The sequence below is a fragment of the Podarcis cretensis genome (assembly GCF_951804945.1).
Source record: "Podarcis cretensis genome assembly, chromosome: 13".
NCBI classification, from domain to species: Eukaryota; Metazoa; Chordata; class Lepidosauria; order Squamata; family Lacertidae; genus Podarcis; species Podarcis cretensis.
Window position 1 is genome coordinate 1,328,241 of NC_137182.1, and position 20,622 is coordinate 1,348,862.

The following is a 20,622-nucleotide window of genomic DNA, read 5'->3' on the forward strand; positions in this document are numbered from 1 at the left end:
ATGGTGGGCATTAGCCGTTCTCCTGCTCCTCCTCCTCTTCCTCCTTCTCCATGGACAAAGGACTTGTACTCTCACCCCCAGGGATAAAAGGAGTTATTCAAGAATGGATAACTTTTCGCATGCCTCCTTGCCTGCTGACAGAGAAATGGAGCTGTAATGGTTCTAGGGGTTGCTCGTGCGTAAATCGGCGCCACGCTTGGCTGAATTATCTGGGTGAACCCTTTCTGTCCGGACAGCCACTCACCCATGGCTGTCTCAATCGCTGGCAGAATCCGTCAGTGGGCGTTTCTTGAACTTCTTGAACTTCTTCCAGCAAAGAAGCTCTTTGACGCCTAGTCTCCGCCTACTCTCCCTGCGCGGAAGCCTTCTGCGCAGGGAGGGTGTGGGCAGCGGAGGACCCGTGCTCTCCCCGCTGGTCTCCGGCGAGGAGTCCTGGAGCCACCTCGCCGATTCCCCCATCTGCCCCCCTTCTCCACTAGTGTTACGCTGATTTCCTTCCCCAGAAGATGGGCTGCTTCTCTCCCTCCCGGTACACTATCCAGAATCCCCCTGGAGCCCTCCCTCTCCCTCTGGCTCCGATGGCAGTTCCCTGACAGGAGCCAAATGATTTATAGATGGGCAACCTGAGGCCAGGACTCTCATTAGTGGAAACTTCATCAGACTTGGCAGTGGCCCAGGGAGGCATTTCAATCTGTCCTTCTCAGAAGCACTTGTGGCTTGTGGGATTTTGCATCCTGGGGAACTGGACCTGAGGGGAATAGAGGTCAGCTCTGAGCCCTCTTCCAAACCCCAGCTCCCAGAATCCTTTGGGGGAACCCCTGACGGTTTGAAGTGGTGTCATGGTGATTTAAATGTGTGGGGAGAATGTGCCCACCCTCCCCGCTGAAGAAGTCCAGTTTTGGCTAGCTGAAGAATAGGCAAGACTTCTCATATTCCTTCCTGTGTCAGGATGAAGAATGCCTGCGGCCCGGAGAAGCAACAGACCTGAGCTTTCTGGAAAAGTTGGAAGAGAAAGTAGGAGACCATGCCCACTTCGTGACGTATGCACCTACGCTCCGTAACCTCCCCCAGAGGAGACCTGCTTCCCACATGCCCTTCCCTTCCTTGGAGAGCCCTTCTTCATTCAGAGCACCCCCTAGCCCTTCCCAGCCCACCTGGCTCTTCTCTTTGACCCTGAGGGAGGTGCAAATGCGCTGCCCCCCGGAACGGAAAGGTTTTGACCTCTTCTCTTTCTGTCTCCAGGCGGAAGCTTGCTGACCAGAAGACGCGGAAATCCATTGACTGGGTGGACTTCCGCCTTCTTCACTATGCCGGAGAGGTGACCTATTGCACTGTCGGTGAGAAAGCAAGAGCCGAGCCTCTGCTGGCTTGGAGGTGCCACGTTGGCGTGGCACCAGACCAGACACACTAAGACCAGACCAGGTTAAAGTGTGTCTGAACTAATCCTAGTGACATCCCATGAAACGGAATGTTGGAAGATTCAGGACATGTAAAAAGAAGTACTTCTTCACGCAACATGTAGTTAAACTATGAAACTCCCTCCCACAAGAGACGGGGATGGCCACCAACTTGGGTGGCTTTCAAAAAGCGTTGGGCGAATTTGGAGCAGGAGGTTTTGGATGGCTTCTAGCTACAATAACTATTCTCTGCCTCCACATTCAGAGCCAGGCATGCTGGGTTCTGCCCAACATTGTGGGTGCCAGACGGATCCCATTGCAGCCACAGCAGGCCCCGCTGGGCTTTTTGGAGGGCGTAGCAGGCCCCATTGGCCTTCCTTCTGTTATGTGGGCTGCACAATATTGAGGGGGCCTGGCCCCCTCATGGAAAATTTTTGGGGGAGCTCAGCCCCCACAGCCCCACAGATATAGATCCCCTGGTCAGAGGCAGTGTTGCTGCCAAACGCTGCTTGCTGGTTTCCCACAGGCATCTGAGTGGCCCCTGTGAGAACAGGATGCTGGGCTAGAGGGGCCCCGCTGGCCGGATCAGGAGGCTCTTCTGATGTTCTGACATTAACTAGCTACATCTAGCACACGACCTTTAATCCTCGGGCTAAATTTCCAGTCATTCTCTTGGGCTGCTGGAGTGAAGAAAGGAGGAGTCCAGTCCCACAAGATGTGGGGTGGGCATCAGTTTGGGATTTGCTTCACAGAGAAGACAGCTATCAATGGCTCCTAGCCACTATGATTCTATTATTTTTTGTGTTTTAATTCACTTTGATTTCCCCATCCCACCCCAATTCCAGGATTCTTGGAGAAAAATAATGACTTGCTGTACCGGAACCTTAAAGAGGTAAACACATCTTTTAATTATGTTAATTTGTTTGGGCTTCTATCCTGTCGTATTTATGAGACATGAATGGCTAATTTAAATAGCAACATGGGCACATGTTCTTACATATACGGTGGTAACTCGGTTTTTTAACGTCTCGGAAGTCGAACGTGCCATGCGTCTTCCGTATTGAGTTTTACGGAAGTAAGTGCTTCTGGAAGTAAATGTTCAGTTTTCGAACATTTTGGAACTTCAACGGTCTTCTGGAATGGATTACGTTCAAAAACTGAGGTGCCACTGGATATTTAAATACACAAACCCAGTACATAAATAATACACAAATTATTTCATGTAAAACAAAGGATGTTTTAGGGGTCTGATGTCTGGTCTGGCAACAACAGATAAAACTACCTGATTGGAGATAAGTAGAGAGAGTTTGGGGGTGAGACAGGGCCCCCGAGTCCCTGGTCTTTTTTTACTGACCGCCCCCCCTGGATCTCCTCCCCCCTGCTTTATAGGGTAGCTAGATTTACTGTGTAGTGCAGTGCTGGTGGTGGACCCTCTCCTCTCCAGCAATCTTAAATTGCCCAAAAGCAAACTTGAAACATGAGCCATGGTCTGGAGAGGAGACCCTTGGAAGCCCCAAGTTAGCCCCTGTTGCGAATCTGTCCTTGCATTCCTCCTCCTCTCCAGTCTCAACAGCCAGCCAGTCTGCATTCTGTGGGCACTGAAGACCCCAGCCCTCTTTGGAGACTGTTTTGGGATTCTCCCCCCACCCCCATGCCTTTCTTTTGAAAAAAAGATTTGCAAGCCTCAGGGATTTCCCTCCACCCAAGCTGCTGGGTGCTGCTGTTTTGCCTGCCTAAACAATGGCACTCACAACCGTAGCATCAGGAGTAGGAGGAATGATTGGCTTTATAGTGTGAGGCTCTCAACGTGTGATAATTCTGGCAACTTGAAAGGAGAATCCACGATGTTCTGATGGGAATCCTCTTGTTTTCTAAAGTCAAAGCTTGGGTTATGTTTCATTTTAACAGCAAGATCTGACTTGGGATTTGCAAATTTTCCATGATTTTTAAAGGAGGTGTATTTTCTCCAGCTTCCTGTGCTCCATGCACGTCTAGAAATTTTGCGTCATTTCCCTCCTCCAGCAAATTTTGAATAGGCCCCCCGTGCTCTGATCTTCCCAGTGACTTTGCTTTATTTTCATTTGATCCCAGGTGCTGTGCAGGTCGAAAAATGGGATCCTCAGAGAATGTTTCCACCTGACGGAGCTGGACAACCGAAGGAGGCCTGAGACTGTGAGTTTATCCCAGGCATAGGCAACCTAAGGCCCATGGGCTGGAAGTGGCCCATGGGGGTTGTTTAACCCGCCCATGGACACCCACCTCCCACTTGGTTGGCTCCTGTGTGCTGCACTAAACTGGCGTGGAGCAGAGTGGGGACCACCTTCTGCGACACTGGGCGGCTTCCCATTGGCTGCAGGAAGCTCCTCTAGCCAATGGGAAGCTGCGCACGCCTCTTCCGCGTCGGAAGGACCGCTGGAAATGGTGTCTGCAGGATCGCGAACCGGCCCATGCCCCAAAAATGTTGCCGACCCCTGGTTTATCCCATACATGTGGGCCTAGATGCCAGGCCTGAGCTTGATGCAAGCTTCAACAGTTTTGTGGAAAGTGGTGGGGAGGGGGGGGGCTTAATTAAAAAAAAACCTTTATTGCCTTTGCTAACAACTGAAAAGTGCAGTGCCATATGCAATGCAAACAAACAATAAATACTAAGGGAAAGACATACCAATATAAACTGAGACATCCGTATTTCCCAAGGTGGCATGGATGGTGAATGCGGGGGCATTTGAGTCTGAAGAACAGGAAATAAAATCCAGCCAGATGACATGAAAGTGCTCTGGATCCTCCACCTCCCTGGAGGCACGCAGCTTATGTGTATTTTTTTCCTACAATAGCCTGAGTCCCTAAGTTCTTATACCACAAGGACAAATGTAGATCCCCCCCGGGGGGTTTAATTGCTGAGCTTTTGAAATGCCAGCAGCATCTAACATCCACGTCAAAAGCTCTTTTGGGAGACAAGCTTTCATGTTGTTTCGGAATATGTGGAGAGACGACAGTTGTGGGGAAGCCAGGGCACGTGGTTTAAGATATTTCTTCATATGCTTGAGATCAAAATATAGTGGTACCTCGGCTTAAGAACTTAATTTGTTCCGGAGGTCTGTTCTTAACCTGAAACTGTTCTTAACCTGAAGCACCACTTTAGCTAATGGGGCCTCCCACTGTTGCTGCATCACCAGAGCACGATTTCCGTTCTCATCCTGAAGCAAAGTTATTAACCCGAGGTATTATTTCTGGGATAGCGGAGTCTGTAACCTGAATTGTATGCAACCTGAAGTACCACTATAATGAAACCCGAGGGCGTTCCCACCACAGATGGAAGGATGTCCCCGGAACTCACAGTCCCACCAGCAATCCTGTATTAATTGGAGGGGGACACTTTTATTTTTACATTTTTATGATTTGTCCTTGCAACTGTACTTCCTAGGTGACATTCTGTGTAACTGTTTTGAATGAGTCCTTTCTATTTGCTCAGGTGGCAACTCAGTTCAAAAACAGCCTGGCTAGTTTGATAGACATCCTCATGTCGAAAGAACCTTCCTACATTCGATGCATTAAACCCAATGATGACAAAGCGGCTGGTAAGGTTGTCTCTGGGAACTCAGCAGAAGGGTGCATTGTGTTAATAATAATAATAATAATAATAATAATAATAATAATAATAATATGCAAAGCTCTTTGCTCTGGCTGGCAGAGGTTTGCGGTGATGGGGACCTGTTCTAGACCTACTAACCAGAAAATCTTTTAGCTTAAGATGCAACTGTTAGCGGAGAATCCGAGGGCTCCCTTGGGCAGAAATCAAGACACCAACCAGAGCAATTTGGAGCAAATCAGCAGCCTGTAGGCTTGGTCTTTATTGAAGAAAAACTGTCACGACAGGACTCCCACCGCCCACAAGGTGAAGCAAGATGGAAGCCCAGATCAAAAGAAGACCCCAACTTTTATTAGCTCCTAATCCCCTAAGTAGGGACGCAGGTGGCGCTGTGGGTTAAAGCCTCAGCGCCTAGGACTTGCCGATCGAAAGGTCGGCAGTTCGAATCCCTGTGGCGGGGTGCGCTCCCGCTGCTCGGTCCCAGCGCCTGCCAACCTAGCAGTTCGAAAGCACCTCCAGGTGCAAGTAGATAAATAGGGACCGCTTACCAGCGGGAAGGTAAACGGCGTTTCCGTGTGCGGCTCTGGCTCGCCAGAGCAGTGATGTCACGCTGGCCACGTGACCCGGAAGTGTCTCCGGACAGCGCTGGCCCCTGGCCTCTTAAGTGAGATGGGCGCACAACCCCAGAGTCTGTCAAGACTGGCCCGTACGGGCAGGGGTACCTTTACCTTTACCTTTAATCCCCTAAGTTACACCCATAGAAATACATCATTACTACATTAAAAAACAGGAGGAGTCAGGGGAGGGGTTGCACAGGTAATCTGAGTATCCTGACACCTGGCCGGAGCCCCTTCTCTTTCTCCCCATGAGTCACTTTCAGGAAACAAAGGGAAAGGCGCAGTTTCCTGCCCCCTGAGGGGAATCCGGTCACGGTCCCTTTGTCAGAGTCTGTGTTGAATACACTAAGGTATGCAGTTCGTTGTGTCCCTGATAGTCTAAGGTATGCAGTTCGTTGTGTCCCTGATAGTCTTCTGTCTGGGCCCATCAAGATGACTATCAAGGTTGCCATGTCAACTGGGAAGGGCTGCAGAGAACGTGCCTGCTCGGTCAAGGGATTATGGCTGACTGGTATCAGGCCACCCCCCTTTGATAGTCCTTGTAATACGAAGCAGAATAAAAGTGGTCTGGTGAAAATCCGATATACGGCTGATTTATGGTGAATTTATGAAGAATACTGTCCTTGAAGTTCAAAGCACTTTCGCCTTTCCGGAAGCGGTTTGCAACATTTTGATTAAATCAGTCACGGTCAATTGGACTCGGAAGCTTTGTATTTGAGAACTGTCAAAGATAGAGAAGCGGGCGCCTGCTGCCTGCAGTACCTGCGTGGCTGCCACAAGGGGCGCTGTTCGGTAACGCTGATTGGCTGAAACGGCAGCTGATTGACCCTGAGTTCAGACAGTTGGTCTACCCATAATAAGGATAGGGCGAGGTAGAGTGTTACGGTCCAGTAAGGGAAAATATACGAAAATAAAAGGGGTTCCGTGCGGAGCTGTCAAGCTAGCGCTTCCTTATTTACGGAAGGCTTTTAGGGGATGCCCCTCTAGAAGGGACATCTCCAGGCTTGGGGAGGTGGGAGGTGTGTGTGTGTGTGTGTGTGGTGCTTGTGCATTACGTTGTAATGAAGGGGGGGGGTCTCCTGCTACACAACCATAGGGTCAAGCTTCCCTTCCTCTTCAACTTCTATCCTTCCCCACAAAATGCCGAATACTAAAATTGGAATAAGGAAAGGCGGGACGGGGGGGGGGGGACTTTTAAAAGAAGTAAGAAATGCAGTTCCTCCTTGGCACAACTGAGTGCATGTCTGGATTTTCCCACTGAGAGGATCTCTGGGAGAATATATATTCTTCTTGGGTTGAGGGGTTCTTTTGGATGATTTCTTTGGGTCCCAACCAAGCCTGTGGTTTTGTGCCTGCAAGACTGCTGCAATGATTAGCCCAGATAGTGGCCGTAGCCAGGCCAGCAAACACTCCATTTACATGTCTAAAGAGCAGGTGAAGGACAGATGTGTTGCTACCGACACAATCGGCTTGCAATGCTCTTTCAGAAATGGCGTAGGGCTCCACCTCCGTCATCTGCCTGGATGCCACATCATCCTGGGGTGGGAGAAGAACAAGCCAAGGAGCTAGTCTTTCTTTTTATCCTGGACTGAAGCTGGAAGCTGGAAAGGAGAGGCTTGACTTGCTATGTGTGCAGAAGCCAAAGCTATGGCTTGAGGGGGGGCACCCCTAGAAACCTAACAGGGACGTGAGATCTGTTGGGGTATTCATGCTGTGAGTCTCTTGGTTTTATGCTCGGGTTGTATATATGTGTGTGTGAATAAAACCATATATCCTAAAGACAACACAGTCTCTAGTGACCTCCATTCCAAGGAAACTGAACCCTGGGTAACGACAGGCACCATCCCAGTCTCAAGGTGGTGAGAATCCAGCAGTTTCCAGCCACTCGCCCAGTTTTGGTTTCCTGGGAATGGGGGCAGCAGACTCACAGCTTTGGATCCAGCACAGAGCAGGCAAATCTCTGCATCTCTGTGTCCCCAGCTTCCAGCCTGCTTTCAGCTCAGCTGACACACACAACTCTGGCTGTTGTTCTGCTACCTAGCAGCCAGATGAGGGGAGGGGGGTGAAGGAAGGCCTCTGGAGGGCACTGTCGCTTTGTTGTAGCTCTTGCAACCTTGCTTATTCTTTGGGGATACTTTGGGTCACTGTCTCACAAAGAAACTTGTCTGATTAGTTCAGCATTAGGCTCCAGCCCTCGCTGGGGATGGGGATCTAAAAAATTGGAAGGGACTCAGAGCATAATCCAGAATCACCCGCCCTCCAACAACCATATGTATCTTAATGGTGTAAAAGGAGAAGGGAGCTCGTGGCTTGGCCAGCCTCTTCCCTTGGTCAGTTGCCTGCGTTCTCTCTCTCTCTCTCTCTCTCTCTCTCTCTCTCTCTCTCTCCTAACTTAAAAGTTTGCACACAGCAGCGGAAGAAGCTGCTCTGGTGCTGGGACAACGCACCCGGGGTGGGGCCAGCCGCCCATAGGGGCGGGGCGCACCGCAGTGCCTCCAGAGTCTGCCTGCCTCCTCCCACTCAGCCGTCCTACAACTGGGGGGGGGGGGGATGCAGCGGGCGGACTGTTTGGGCAGTGTGGAGCCTGTTTGCGCCCAAGTCACCGCGTCTCTCCCAGGAGAGACGTGTGGCTCAGGCCCCGCAGTGAGCGCCGCCTGGCATTTTGTCACCCCCTCAGGGCAGACCGCACCCACCACACCCCCTTCGTCTGCCCCTGGTTGCACATGTGCCCTCATCCAGCTGGTAGCAACAACCTCTTGTCCTTGGTGTGGGTTTTGTCTTTTGCAGACAAATTTGATGACTCCTTGATAAGGCACCAGGTGAAGTACCTGGGCCTGATGGAGCACCTGCGAGTGAGGCGAGCCGGCTTCGCTTACCGTCGGAAGTATGAGCACTTTCTGCAAAGGTGAGGCCCAAAGCTCTCTCCCCACCCTTGTTTCCAGCAACTGGTATTCAGAAGCATCACTGCCTCTGACTCTGGAGGCAGGGCAGAGCCGCCTGCGTCACGGCTGGTTGGAGGCAGCAAGGCTTCTGAATACCAGTTGCTGGAAACCAAAGAAGGGGAGAGTTGCTCTTGTGCTCCAGTCCCGCTTGGGGCTTCCCACAGAGGCATGTGGTTGGCCTCTGTGAGAACAGGATCCTGGTCTAGGTAGGACATTGGCCTGGTTCAGCAGGCTTTGATTACATTCTTACTTTCACTGCACCAACTGCCCTATAGGCAAAGTAAAGGGAGGTTTCATGGACTGGTTGGTCACAGAGTTGCGGTTGGAGGAACCAGCTGGGGGACCCCCAAGGGAAGAAGGTTTGGGGACTGGGGAGTGGGGGTGGGACGACAGTGAGGGGGTCAGAGGGAGAAGAGGGAGCAGATTGGCAGGAGGCAGTGCTGGAAGAGGCCACAGGGTTTGGTGAGCAGGAAGAGTCTGTGGCGGAGAGCGGCCCAGGCTCAGAGGCAGGAGAGGACGGAGCCCAGGAGACAGCGTTGAGAAGAAGCTGAGGAGTCTCCCCCTCTTGCTGCGACCAGTTTGCCTTTGCCATGGTCTAGAACATGCCGAGGAAAGAGAGAGAAGCAGACAGAGCCTTAAGCTGCTGGGGAAGGAACTGGGTGAGGAGCCTTAGAGAGTGGTGGGAAAGAGGGACCTTCAGCCCTTGCAAATGCCTCATGGGGGCAAGGGCTGCTGGCAAGGGCTGCTGTCACCACTAGGCCTGCGCTGCTTTGCTTCTTTGAACAAAGAGTTAACTTCACTGATACCGTGTTTTGCTTTGAGTACACTTGACTCCAGCTCCTGAGAGGGGGGTCAGAAGTGGCTCAGGAGATTTGCTTGGAACACACTTTCCTTTAGTCCCTGAATTTATTTATAATTTTTTTTTAGGTACAAGTCCCTGTGTCCAGATACCTGGCCTTACTGGCAAGGGTCGGCTGCCAAAGGAGTTGAGAAGCTAATCAAGCATATTGGCTACAAACCAGAAGAGTACAAAATGGGAAAGTAAGAGCAACATACAAATAGGCATTAGGATAAATTGCTTGCAAAAATGTGTACATTGGGCAAAATATTACAGAAGAGTGTCTGTTAGGAGAAATGTGTGCTAAAAATCTGGAAGTGTTTTCATGAGGACTGCAAATGGATGTGGAAATGTGGTGAACTGAACTTAAAAGGGGGAAATGGGGAGAAACTGAAATGGACAGATTTTGCCCATCTCTTCCTGGGAGTTCTTAAATTTGGTGAGACCAGCCTCAGAGCAAATGATAGAATTTTGGATGCCTGCATCTCATTGGATGGTTTTCTCTTGTTTAGGACCAAAATATTCATCCGTTTCCCAAGAACTCTGTTTGCCACAGAAGATGCCTTTGAATTTAGAAAAAATCGGCTAGGTATGTAATTTGCCCACTTTTGATCTTGCAAATCCCCAAAAGTCATTTTTAACTGAATATTTTGATGCCACCTTGTTTCTGTGAGGGTTTGCCCTAGGCAGCATCTGAGAAGACCACAGCCTTGCAGTTCACATGGCCTGCAGGAAATTTAGATTGCTAAAAGCAGGTGGATTTTGCAACTAGGAATGGAGGAGAATTTTATTTGGTCTGCAGTTTTACATGAGCTGATTTAATTTGCACAGATCAGAATGTAAACATCCTCCAGATTTTGCACTTCTTTGGATTTTTCAGTACAGCTCTTGGCTAAAGATATAAACAAAAATCCACGTAAAATGCATTTTTTTAGGATAAAGCGTTTAGAAATGTGTACCTTGACATACAATCCTTGTTTAGATAGGTATTTTGCAATGGGATGTGTAAATTGATTTTTTGTGCAGATTTTTTAAAAAGGAAATTTGTAGATTACTTCAGAAATTTATGGGGGTGTCTGTTCGAATCAGAGGCAGCAGCAGTGGAAGAGATGGGACCTTCATGGAGTCTAATGCTTTGAACCCCTCCATCATAGGCTCAGGTTGCATATATGTGTAAATGAAGCATATATCATAAAGACAGCACAGTCTCTGCTGGGACTCATTGTCCAAAACGAAACGCAGACCCGGCTAAGTGCCTGGAACTTCCTGGCATCCTGCTCTGCTGTGGAAATTGGAGGTGGTGTGTGACAATCTTCGTCTATCTATCTACCAACTAATTGTTTTGTTCACCTCCTCAGCCTTCCCTCGACATAGCCAACCTTGTGTCCACCAGAAGCATTTTAGCCTTCTGTCCTTCAAGGGTGGGGAACGAGTGGCTGGACTCCTGCTCTCATCCTGCCCCTGACCATTGTCTGCGCTGGCTGCCGGGGCGGAGGGGAGCTGGGAGCCCAGCAGCATCTGAATGGCCGTTGCAAGTTGCCTGTCCCAGGTTTAAAACTAGACTTGGAATGCAGACTTTCACCTCACAAATACCGTACTTTTTGCCCTATAGGACACACTTTCCCCCCTCCAAAAATGAAGGGGAAATGTGTGTGCGTCCTATGGGGCGCATGCAGGCTTTCGCTGAAGCCTGAAGAGCGAGAGGGGTCGGTGCGCACCGACCCCTCTCGTTCTCCAGGCTTTCCGCAGCTCTCCGCAAGCCGTGGGAGCCCGCACCGGGCTCCCACAGCTTGTGGAGAGTTGCCTGCATGCTGAAGCCTGGGCGCGCTGAGCTCAGCGCGCCCAGACTTCGCGCGGCTCTCCACAAGTCTGGCGCTGGGCTCCCACGGCTTGCGGAGAGTTGCCTGTTCTGGGGGCTGGGGTAGGGGGAAGCTTGGGCTTCCCCCGCCCCAGCCCCGTGCCAGGAGGGGAAAAATAATCCCCCCCCTTTATTTCCCCCCAAAAAAAACACTAGGTGCGCCTTATGGGACGGTGCGTCCTATAGGGCGAAAAATACGGTATATTTTCAGGGAAATTTAAGCTCTGGATTCCTGTGGAAGGTGGCAGACTCTCCTTCATTGGAGGTTTTTTAAACAGAGCTTGGACGGCCATCTGTGATGGATTCTTTAGCTGAGATTCCTGCATTGCAGGGGGCTGGACTAGATGACTCTTGGGGATCCCTTCCAACTCTTTGTTGTTTAGTCGTTTAGTCGTGTCCGACTCTTCGTGACCCCATGGACCAGAGAACGCCAGGCACTCCTGTCCTCCACTGCCCCCCGCAGCTTGGTCAGACTCATGCTGGTAACCTCGAAAACACTATCCAACCATCTCGTCCTCTGTCGCCCCCTTCTCCTTGTGCCCTCCATCTTTCCCAACATCAGGGTCTTCTCCAGGGAGTCTTCTCTTCTCATGAGGTGGCCAAAGTATTGGAGCCTCAGCTTCACGATCTGTCCTTCCAGTGAGCACTCAGGGCTGATTTCCTTCAGAATGGAGAGGTTTGATCTTCTTGCAGTCCATGGGACTCTCAAGAGTCTCCTCCAGCACCATAATTCAAAAGCATCAATTCTTCGGCGATCAGCCTTCTTTATGGTCCAGCTCTCACTTCCATACATCACTACTGGGAAAACCATAGCTTTAACTATACGGACCTTTGTTGGCAAGGTGATGTCTCTACTTCTCAAGATGCTGTCTAGGCCTGTCATTGCCCTTCTCCCAAGAAGCAGGCGTCTTTTAATTTCGTGGCTGCTGTCACCATCTGCAGTGATCATGGAGCCCAAGAAAGTAAAATCTCTCACTGCCTCCATTTCTTCCCCTTCTATTTGCCAGGAGGTGATGGGACCAGTAGCCATGATCTTCGTTTTTTTGATGTTGAGCTTCAGACCATATTTTGCACTCTCCTCTTTCACCCTCAATAAAAGGTTCTTTAATTCCTCCTCACTTTCTGCCATCAAGGTTGTGTCATCTGCATATCTGAGGTTGTTGATATTTCTTCCGGCAATCTTAATTCCGGCTAGGGATTCATCCAGCCCAGCCTTTCGCATGATGAATTCTGCATATAAGTTAAATAAGCAGGGAGACAAAATGCAGCCTTGTCGTACTCCTTTCCCAATTTTGAACCAGTCAGTTGTTCCATATCCAGTTCTAACTGTAGCTTCTTGTCCCACATAGAGATTTCTCAGGAGATAGATGAGGTGATCAGGCACTCCCATTTCTTTAAGAACTTGCCATAGTTTGCCATGGTCGACACAGTCAAAGGCTTTTGCATAGTCAATGAAGCAGAAGTAAATGTCTTTCTGGAACTCTCTAGCTTTCTCCATAATCCAGCGCATGTTTGCAATTTGGTCTCTAGTTCCTCTGCCTCTTCTAAATCCAGCTTGCACTTCTGGGAGTTCTCGGTCCACATACTGCTTGAGCCTTCCTTGTAGAATTTTAAGCATAACCTTGCTGGCGTGAGAAATTAGTGCAATTGTGCGATAGTTGGAGCATTCTTTGGCACTGCCCTTCTTTGGGATTGGGGTGTAGACTGATCTTCTCCAATCTTCTGGCCACTGCTGAGTTTTCCAAACTTGCTGGCATATTGAGTGTAGCACCTTAACAGCATCATCTTTTAAAATTTTAAATAGTTCAGCTGGAATACCATCACTTCCACTGGCCTTGTTATTTGCAGTGCTTTCTAAGGCCCATTTGACTTCACTCTCCAGGATGTCTGGCTCAAGGTCAGCAACCACACTACCTGGGGTAGTCCAACTCTACCATTCTCTAATTCCCAGTTGCTTTTCCTTTTCAGTTTCCAGAATACAAGCCAAATACAAAGGATGCTTAGGGAAGCGTGAGTTCCAAAAGATGAGGGAAGCAGGTAAGTAGCAGATCTTGGCTGCAAAAACCCCAGGGGGATCTTGCTTGGTTTTGTACCAATTCGGGATTTTTAAATAAAAAATGCATTATTTGGAATTGAGACCCAAAACATTTTATTTCAAATGCTGTTTTCTAACATTCAGCTTCTTGCTGCAATTCTGAATGTTACTAACGAACATTAATTTGCTGCATATTTATTGATTTGGTGTAAACAATGGTTAGCCCCCTCTTCAGCTGGAAAGTGTCCCAGACTGCAGAGGCATAGCAAGGTCAAGTGGTACCCAGCGTGGAATTTTTTTTATCACGCTCCCCCCATTGACGGCTTGGGGTAGGCTTGGGCGTTGTGGGCGGGCAGCACACCGAAAGTCACCCCCCTCAGCAATGACACCCAGGGGGGTCCGGCTCCCGCCCCCCTTCCTACGCCTCTGCTAGAATGTAGCAGAAACAAGGTGGTCCCTGCTCTCAGGCTTACAGTTTAATAAAATAAAACTTGGCCCCCTGTTCTTAGTTACAAGTTCTTTTAGTGCCTAGATGGATTGGAAACGGGTCAAGGAGGGGGTGGGTAACTTTCCTTTCCTTTACAGATTCCCATTTCAGCTGGGACATGAGCACCGGAGAACATACTTGGGGTCTACTCTCCTGAATTAATTTCTTTGTTCAGCTTCTCTGTTTCCTAGTTTTCATAATAGTGCAGCTGAACAAAGAAATTAATTCAGTGTTTACTTGGGTCTTCAGCAAGAACAGCGTTTTGTTGCCCTCTGCTGTCTGTCCTCTGCCACAATTATGTGAGATTATTATTCATTGATATTACTTACAAGCAGCTTCACAATAAAATATTTAAAACTCTATAAAATAACTGTTATGTTGAAGTGGGAAGGGGGGAACCTTTGGCCCTCCAGGCAGTGGCATAGGAAGGGGGGTGCGGTGGGTGTGGGCTGCCCCAGGTTTCAACACTGAGGCGGGTGACAAAATGGCAAAAATATGTGTTTTTAAAATAAATAAATAAAATTTGGGCTCCCAACACTTTTTTTAAAAAAACAACTCCTGCACCCCCCTTCCTACGCCACTGGTAGCCAGGTGAGGCGGGGGGCACTGGGCTTCATACCACGGGGCCTGCAGTGTGCCTGAGCCATGCGTCTCTCCTGAGGGAGAGGCGGTGGGCGGACTGCCTGCAAGCTCCGCGGTGCTTTTTCGAGCTGCCTGGGGCTTGCGTCTGCCCACCACCTCAGCAGCCCTACAGCTGAGGGGGAGGCTGCGGAGAGGCTCCACGCAGCACACCCTCCCTTGGCTCGCCCCGCCCCATGGGCAGCTTGCCCTGCCCCTGGCTGCAGGATGCGTGCATCTCACCGGGCACCCAAGCAGCTAAGCTATGCTGCTGCCTCCAGCGGTTTCTGAACCGCACCTCCTAGCATGGGGATTCCAAAACCCTGATGTTGGCCCTCGCAAGATAGGGGGAAAGCAGGCAGAAGGTCGAAATGGACCTCACAATGAACCAGAGCACTGTGGCTCTAAAACTGGGCTAAACATAGCCTATTTGCCACACTGTGGTTGTTTGGTTTACTTACAAGTAGTCAACAAGGATTGTCAGTTTTTTAGAAAGTCCAGTCTGGATCCCTGATGGTGGGAAGGCAGCTCAGCCTTTTAAAGTCTCTCTCCTGGGAGGGAGGGACTTCTGTCCAGAAGTTGCTCAGCTCCCTCCGTCTCTCGGGTACTTATGACCCCTCTTTGGCTTGGGATGAGGAAAAAAGGATCGCATTTTTCTGTGTATAAGACTATGGTTTTTTTTATTAGAAATATATGTTTAAAAAGGGGGGTCGTCTTACACACGGATAGTGCAGAAGGGGGATGGGTGATTGTTGGCAGCTGTGAGCTGCAAGGCCTGCTGTTGATTGGCTGCTGCAGCAATTGGGTGGTCATTTGGTGTTTGCTGGCAGCGAGCGGACAGATGATTGGTGGGTTCGGCAAGGCATGCAATTGGCAGAGGTGTTCAGGAGGGTGAGCGATTGTCGGCAATCCCCCCCACAAAACTCAACAACTCCCCCCCACAAAGCTTAACCATTCTGGGCAATCTCCCCCCATTTCCTTAATTTGGAGTCCCCAAAAGTAGGGGTCGTGGCAGCTTGACTTGGAGGAATGGTGGGGCAGGTCAGGGCTTTCGCATCCCTCTTGGCAGCCCCTCTTTCTTCTTGCTCTGCCCTTGTGCAAAAGGGTCCTCTTGCCCCTCCATGGTGACTCTCTCTGTTTCACAGCCATTAAACTGGAGTCCTGCTGGAGAGGAGTCCTGGCACGGAAGCTGGCCAAAAAGAGGATGTGGGCAGCCCAGACCATCCGGAAGTAAGCTGGCTTGTTTGTTTGTTTCATTCAATTTACATTGGATTGCTGAATTGTAAAGCAAAGCAAAACCTCAGAGTGGTTTACAAGAAGACTAAAACAATGAAATTATCAGTAAAATGCACGTGCACAAGTTGTTATTTATGTCTCGTTTTTACCTGTATGGGCCTATGGCCGTAAATAAAATTACTTACTTACAGTAAAATGGACCACTCCTGTAGGTACATCAGAGGCTTCATCCACCGGAAGCAACCCTTGAACCGCAATAACAAGGACTTTGTGAGGCTTGTGCAGTACACCTACCTTATGAAACTCAGAGATCACATCCCAAAGAACGTCCTGGACAAAAGCTGGCTTAAGCCTCCAGAGATCATGCAAGAGGTGAGAGCTGTTAGAACCTCCATGTTCAGAGCTACTGTACCTGTGAATGCCGGTCGCTGGGGAACAAGAGTGGGAGGGGGGCAGCTGCCTTTCAAGCCCTGCTTGCAGGTGTCCCACAGTGCCTGGCTGGCCACTCTGAGATGCTGGGCAAGAGGGGCCTTTGGTCTGATCCAGCCCTTCTCATGTTAGCTGAGGGCACTGATGAAGGGCAGGAATTTGAACCAAAGCTCAGCTGTCCTTTGGAATCCGCAATTCTCCAAATTTTGCAATGCAGTTCTCCAGCCAAGGCACATGTAGGGAAATAGGCATATACTAAAGTTTGGTGTTGGTCCATGGGGTCACGAAGAGTCGGACACGACTAAACGACTAAACAGCAACAACAACAACAACAAAGTTTGGTGTACACAAAGATGCCTCTTCACTGAAAATAGCACCCAATATTATGTTAGATGTGTATGTGTGTATGTATATATATTTAACAGAAATCACGATATGTACATATTTTGGCCAAACTGCTTGTATATGTTGGGAGAAATTTGCACTAAAATGCCGAGGAATTGTCACAAGGACTTTCCTGGAAGGAATGTCACAAGCTGAGGAGGGAAAGAGGAGAGTGGCTGGAAAAATGCAAAACACAGAGAAACTAAGATTGGCAGATTTGCCCATTCCTAGGGCAGACTGAGATCAAGCTGCAGGGGCCTTACGGAGCTGAAATTCAGTGCTGTTTGCAGTCCCAATATTGCATGGAAGGTCACAGGTCCCCCATCGCTGCTAAAAGCTTGCCTTATCCCCTTCTTGCCTGGTGCCACCTGCTCTGACTGGCAGCTGCTCTCTCAAGCTGAAGTCTTCACTAGCCAGAAACCGGGACTCGAACCTGGGGCCTTCTGCATGCTGTGTTAAGGCCCCTTCCCAAACATCCATCTTGTCCCACTTCAAATGACAGATTACACTCCCCCCACCCCTCTCAACCTAGACATCTGAGTTCCTGAGAAAGATCTGCACAAGAAACCTTGTCCGGAAATATTGCCGTGGCATCACAGCACAGAAGAAGGCACAGGTAAAGTCTGGGCTTTTGAGTTTTTGTGGGGCTCAATTCTTAAAATGAATGGTATTGGGAGCTGGAATCTGTCCTGGGTACGTCCCCCTGGCTCCTAGTTGCATCTACTGTGGTGTTTTTTAAAAAAATAATATTTATTAAAATTTTAAAGGTTACAGAAAGAAAAAGTAAAAATACCACATTAAACAAAAACAAAACAACACATCACAATATGAAAAAACAGAAAAATAAAATCCATTAAACAGAAACAAAAATGCAAAGAAAAATACAGCAAATCTTCTCATTACTTATCTTTCATTAGCTTATTTCCTTGACCTCCTCACACCTCCCTTTTTTGTATTCTAGATCAATTATCCATTTCAGCAAATCCTTTCCCTCTTTTAAAATTTTAGTGTAAATTATCTTAATATAATGTAACTTTACTTTTCCTCCTTTCACGTGTTGTTGTGCTGACAGTGCACTCTGCAAAGGCTCAGAGGTGCAGAGGCTTGGGAGCTCTCAGAAGGGCCAAAGACCTCCACTGCAGCTCTCTCACATTATTATTATTATTATTATTATTATTATTATTATTATTATTATTATTATTATTTATACATACATACATACATACATACCCCGCCCATCTGGCTGGGTTTCCCCAGCCATTCTGGGTGGCTTCCAACAAAATATTAAAAATACAATAAAACATCAAACATTAAAAACGTCCCTCAACAGGGCTGCCTTCAGATGTCTTCTAAAAGTCAGATAGTCGTTTATTCCCTTGACATCTGATGGGAGGGCGTTCCACAGTGCAGGTACTACTACCGAAAAGGCTCTCTGCTTGGTTCCCTGTAACTTAGCTTCTCACAGTGAGGGAACCACCAGAAGGCCCTGGTTTCCTTGTGGGGAAAGACAAGGACAGTTAAAAGCAATTCTTTTCATGGAAAATCAAATACTCCTACCGTGGATGTTCTCCTGGAGACACCTAGCTTGGTCGTCCTAGGGGATTTTAACATCCATGCCGACACGACCTTACAAGGGGCCGCTCGGGACTTCGTGGAAAGCATGGCCTCCATGGGGCTGTCCCTGAATAAGTCTGGCCCAACCCATAGCCGCGGACATGCCTTGGACCTGGTGTTTACCTCTATGGATGTTGGTGATCTGACACTAAGTAAAAGCGAAACGAAAGAAGTGCCATGGTCAGATCACTTCCTGGTGCAACTGGACTTCTCTGCGACCCATCCCCTCTGCAGGGAGGTGGGACCAATTCGGATGGTCCGCCCCCGCCACTTAATGGATCCAAATGGTTTCCAGAGAGTGGTAGGGGATGCTTTATCCCATGTTGATGGCCTTTCAGCTGATTCCCTGGCGGCCCGCTGGAATGTGGAGTTAACCAGGACTATTGACTGTTTGGCTCCGAAGCGCCCTCTCTGATTGCATGGAGCCCGGACAGCCCCGTGGTTTTCCACAGATCTGAGGGCAATGAAACAATCGTTGAGACGGCTAGAGCGCCGGTGGCGGATAACTTATTCTGAATCTGACCGGACACAGGTTAGAGCTCAACATCGAGCCTACCAAGTGGCAATAGCGACGGCGAAGAATTTCTTCACCACCTCTATTGCATCTGCAGAAAACAGCAGCAGGAGACTTTCTCAGGTGGTTCACAATTTAGCGGAACCACCTGCGACATCGGGGCCCAGTACGGGCCACATGTTCTCCTGCAATGATTTTGCAAAGTTTTTTGCAGATAAAATCGCTCAGATTCGGGAAGAAGTAGACTCCACCGTGGGAGCAGGGCTGGGGCGGGAGAGTGCTAGAGTTTTGTCTAGTCAAGTTGAGTGGGATCAATTCCAATCTGTTACCTCCGAGGATGTGGACAGGCTGCTTGGACGAGTGAAACCAACCACCTGTCTCCTGGATCCTTGCCCATCCTGGCTTATAAAAGCTAGCCGGGAAGGACTGGGCGATGGGCTTCGTGGGGTGGTGAATGCTTCCCTCCATGAGGGAGCCTTCCCAGACCCGCTGAAAGAGGCGGTTATTAAACCGCTTCTTAAAAAACCATCTTTATATGCGGCCACAATGGCCAACTATCGCCCAGTCTCAAATCTTCCATTCTTGGGCAAGGTGATTGAGCAAGCGGTTGCCGAACAACTCCAGGCACGCCTGGAAGAAGCGGACCATTTGGATCCCTTCCAGTCGGGATTCAGGCCTCATCATGGGACTGAAACTGCCTTGGTCGCACTGGTTGATGATCTCCAGTGGGCTAGGGACAAAGGTGAGAGCTGTTTCCTAGTTCTGCTCAGTGGCGTTTGATACCATCGGCCATAACATCCTTCTGGACTGTCTTGAGGGGCTGGGAGCTGGGGGCACTGTCATACAGTGGTTCCGCTCCTTCCCCCTGGGCCGTGTTCAGAAAGTGGTGGTGGGGGATGAGTGTTCAGACCCCTGGGCTCTCACTTGTGGGGTGCCTCAGGGTTCTGTCCTCTCCCCATGCTTTTCAACATTTACATGCAGCCGCTGGGAGAGATCATCAGGAGGTTTGGGCTGGGTGTTCATCATAATGCGGATGATACCCAGCTCTACCTCTCTTTTAAATCAGAACCAGTGAAGGCGGTGAAGGTCCTGTCGGTTGGAGGATGGACGGCGGCTAACAGATTGAGGTTGAATCCTGACAAGACAGAAGTACTGTTTTTGGGGGACAGGATGCGGGCAGGTGTGGAGGATTCCCTGGTCCTGAATGGGGTAACTGTGCCCCTGAAGGACCAGGTGCGCAGCCTGGGAGTCATTTTGGACTCACAGCTGTCCATGGAGGCACAGGTCAAATCTGTGTCCAGGGCAGCTGTTTACCAGCTCCATCTGGTACGTAGGCTGAGACCCTATCTGCCTGCGGACTGTCTCGCCAAAGTGATGCATGCTCTGGTTATCTCCCGCTTGGACTACTGCAATGCACTCTATGTGGGGCTACCTTTGAAGGTGACTCGGAAACTACAACTAATCCAGAATGCGGCAGCTAGACTGATGACTGGGGGCGGCCACCGAGACCATATAACACCAGTCTTGAAAGACCTACATTGGTTCCCAGTACGTTTCCGAGCACAATTCAAAGTGTTGGTGCTGACCTTTTTTTTTTTTTTATAAATATTTATTGAGATTTTTTAAATACAAAATGCAAAAATAATAAACAATATGACATGTATCATAACATATTTTCAAAGCTTCTTTGGACTCCCTCACGTCTCCCGCTCCCACTTACATCATTGTAAAACTTTTTCCAGCAATTTATCATCTTGTTTACATTCTTAAATCTCATTCATTTAATTTAATCTAATAATTCTCCAAAAGGTTTATATTTTCCTCAATCTCACTTATCATCCAAATTACGTCTAATTTAGTGGTGCTCAATTATTTATGGTCTGGCATCCTTCTTAACATTCAACCAAATTACAGTATTTTTGTAAATAAATCCTAAATTTCTTCCAGTCTTCTTCAACCCTCTCCTCTCCCAGGTCTCGGATTCTGCCGGTCATCTCAGCCAATTCCATATAGTCTATCAGTTGCATCTGCCATTCTTCCAGTGTGGGTAGATCTCGAGTTTTCCAG

The 20,622-nt window shown here is 49.0% G+C and overlaps 1 protein-coding gene and 1 long non-coding RNA gene across 5 annotated transcripts in view; both read left to right on the plus strand.

Moving 5' to 3' along the window:
* Nucleotides 1-20,622, plus strand: part of MYO1H (myosin IH) — a 128,544-nt gene that overhangs the window by 84,507 nt on the left and 23,415 nt on the right. For all 4 annotated transcript variants that reach the window (XM_079949330.1, XM_079949329.1, XM_079949332.1 and 1 more), the window contains 12 exons: nt 949-1,040; nt 1,243-1,337; nt 2,243-2,289; nt 3,489-3,569; nt 4,867-4,972; nt 8,388-8,505; nt 9,470-9,583; nt 9,893-9,969; nt 13,207-13,275; nt 15,524-15,608; nt 15,827-15,986; nt 16,960-17,043. In XM_079949330.1, coding sequence (XP_079805456.1) covers nt 949-1,040; nt 1,243-1,337; nt 2,243-2,289; nt 3,489-3,569; nt 4,867-4,972; nt 8,388-8,505; nt 9,470-9,583; nt 9,893-9,969; nt 13,207-13,275; nt 15,524-15,608; nt 15,827-15,986; nt 16,960-17,043 — 1,128 coding nt within the window. The remainder of the gene's footprint in view (nt 1-948; nt 1,041-1,242; nt 1,338-2,242; nt 2,290-3,488; nt 3,570-4,866; nt 4,973-8,387; nt 8,506-9,469; nt 9,584-9,892; nt 9,970-13,206; nt 13,276-15,523; nt 15,609-15,826; nt 15,987-16,959; nt 17,044-20,622) is intronic.
* Nucleotides 5,772-6,315, plus strand: LOC307201943. The gene is made up of 2 exons (XR_013832791.1): nt 5,772-5,950; nt 5,984-6,315. It is a non-coding gene; the product is annotated as an uncharacterized lncRNA (long non-coding RNA).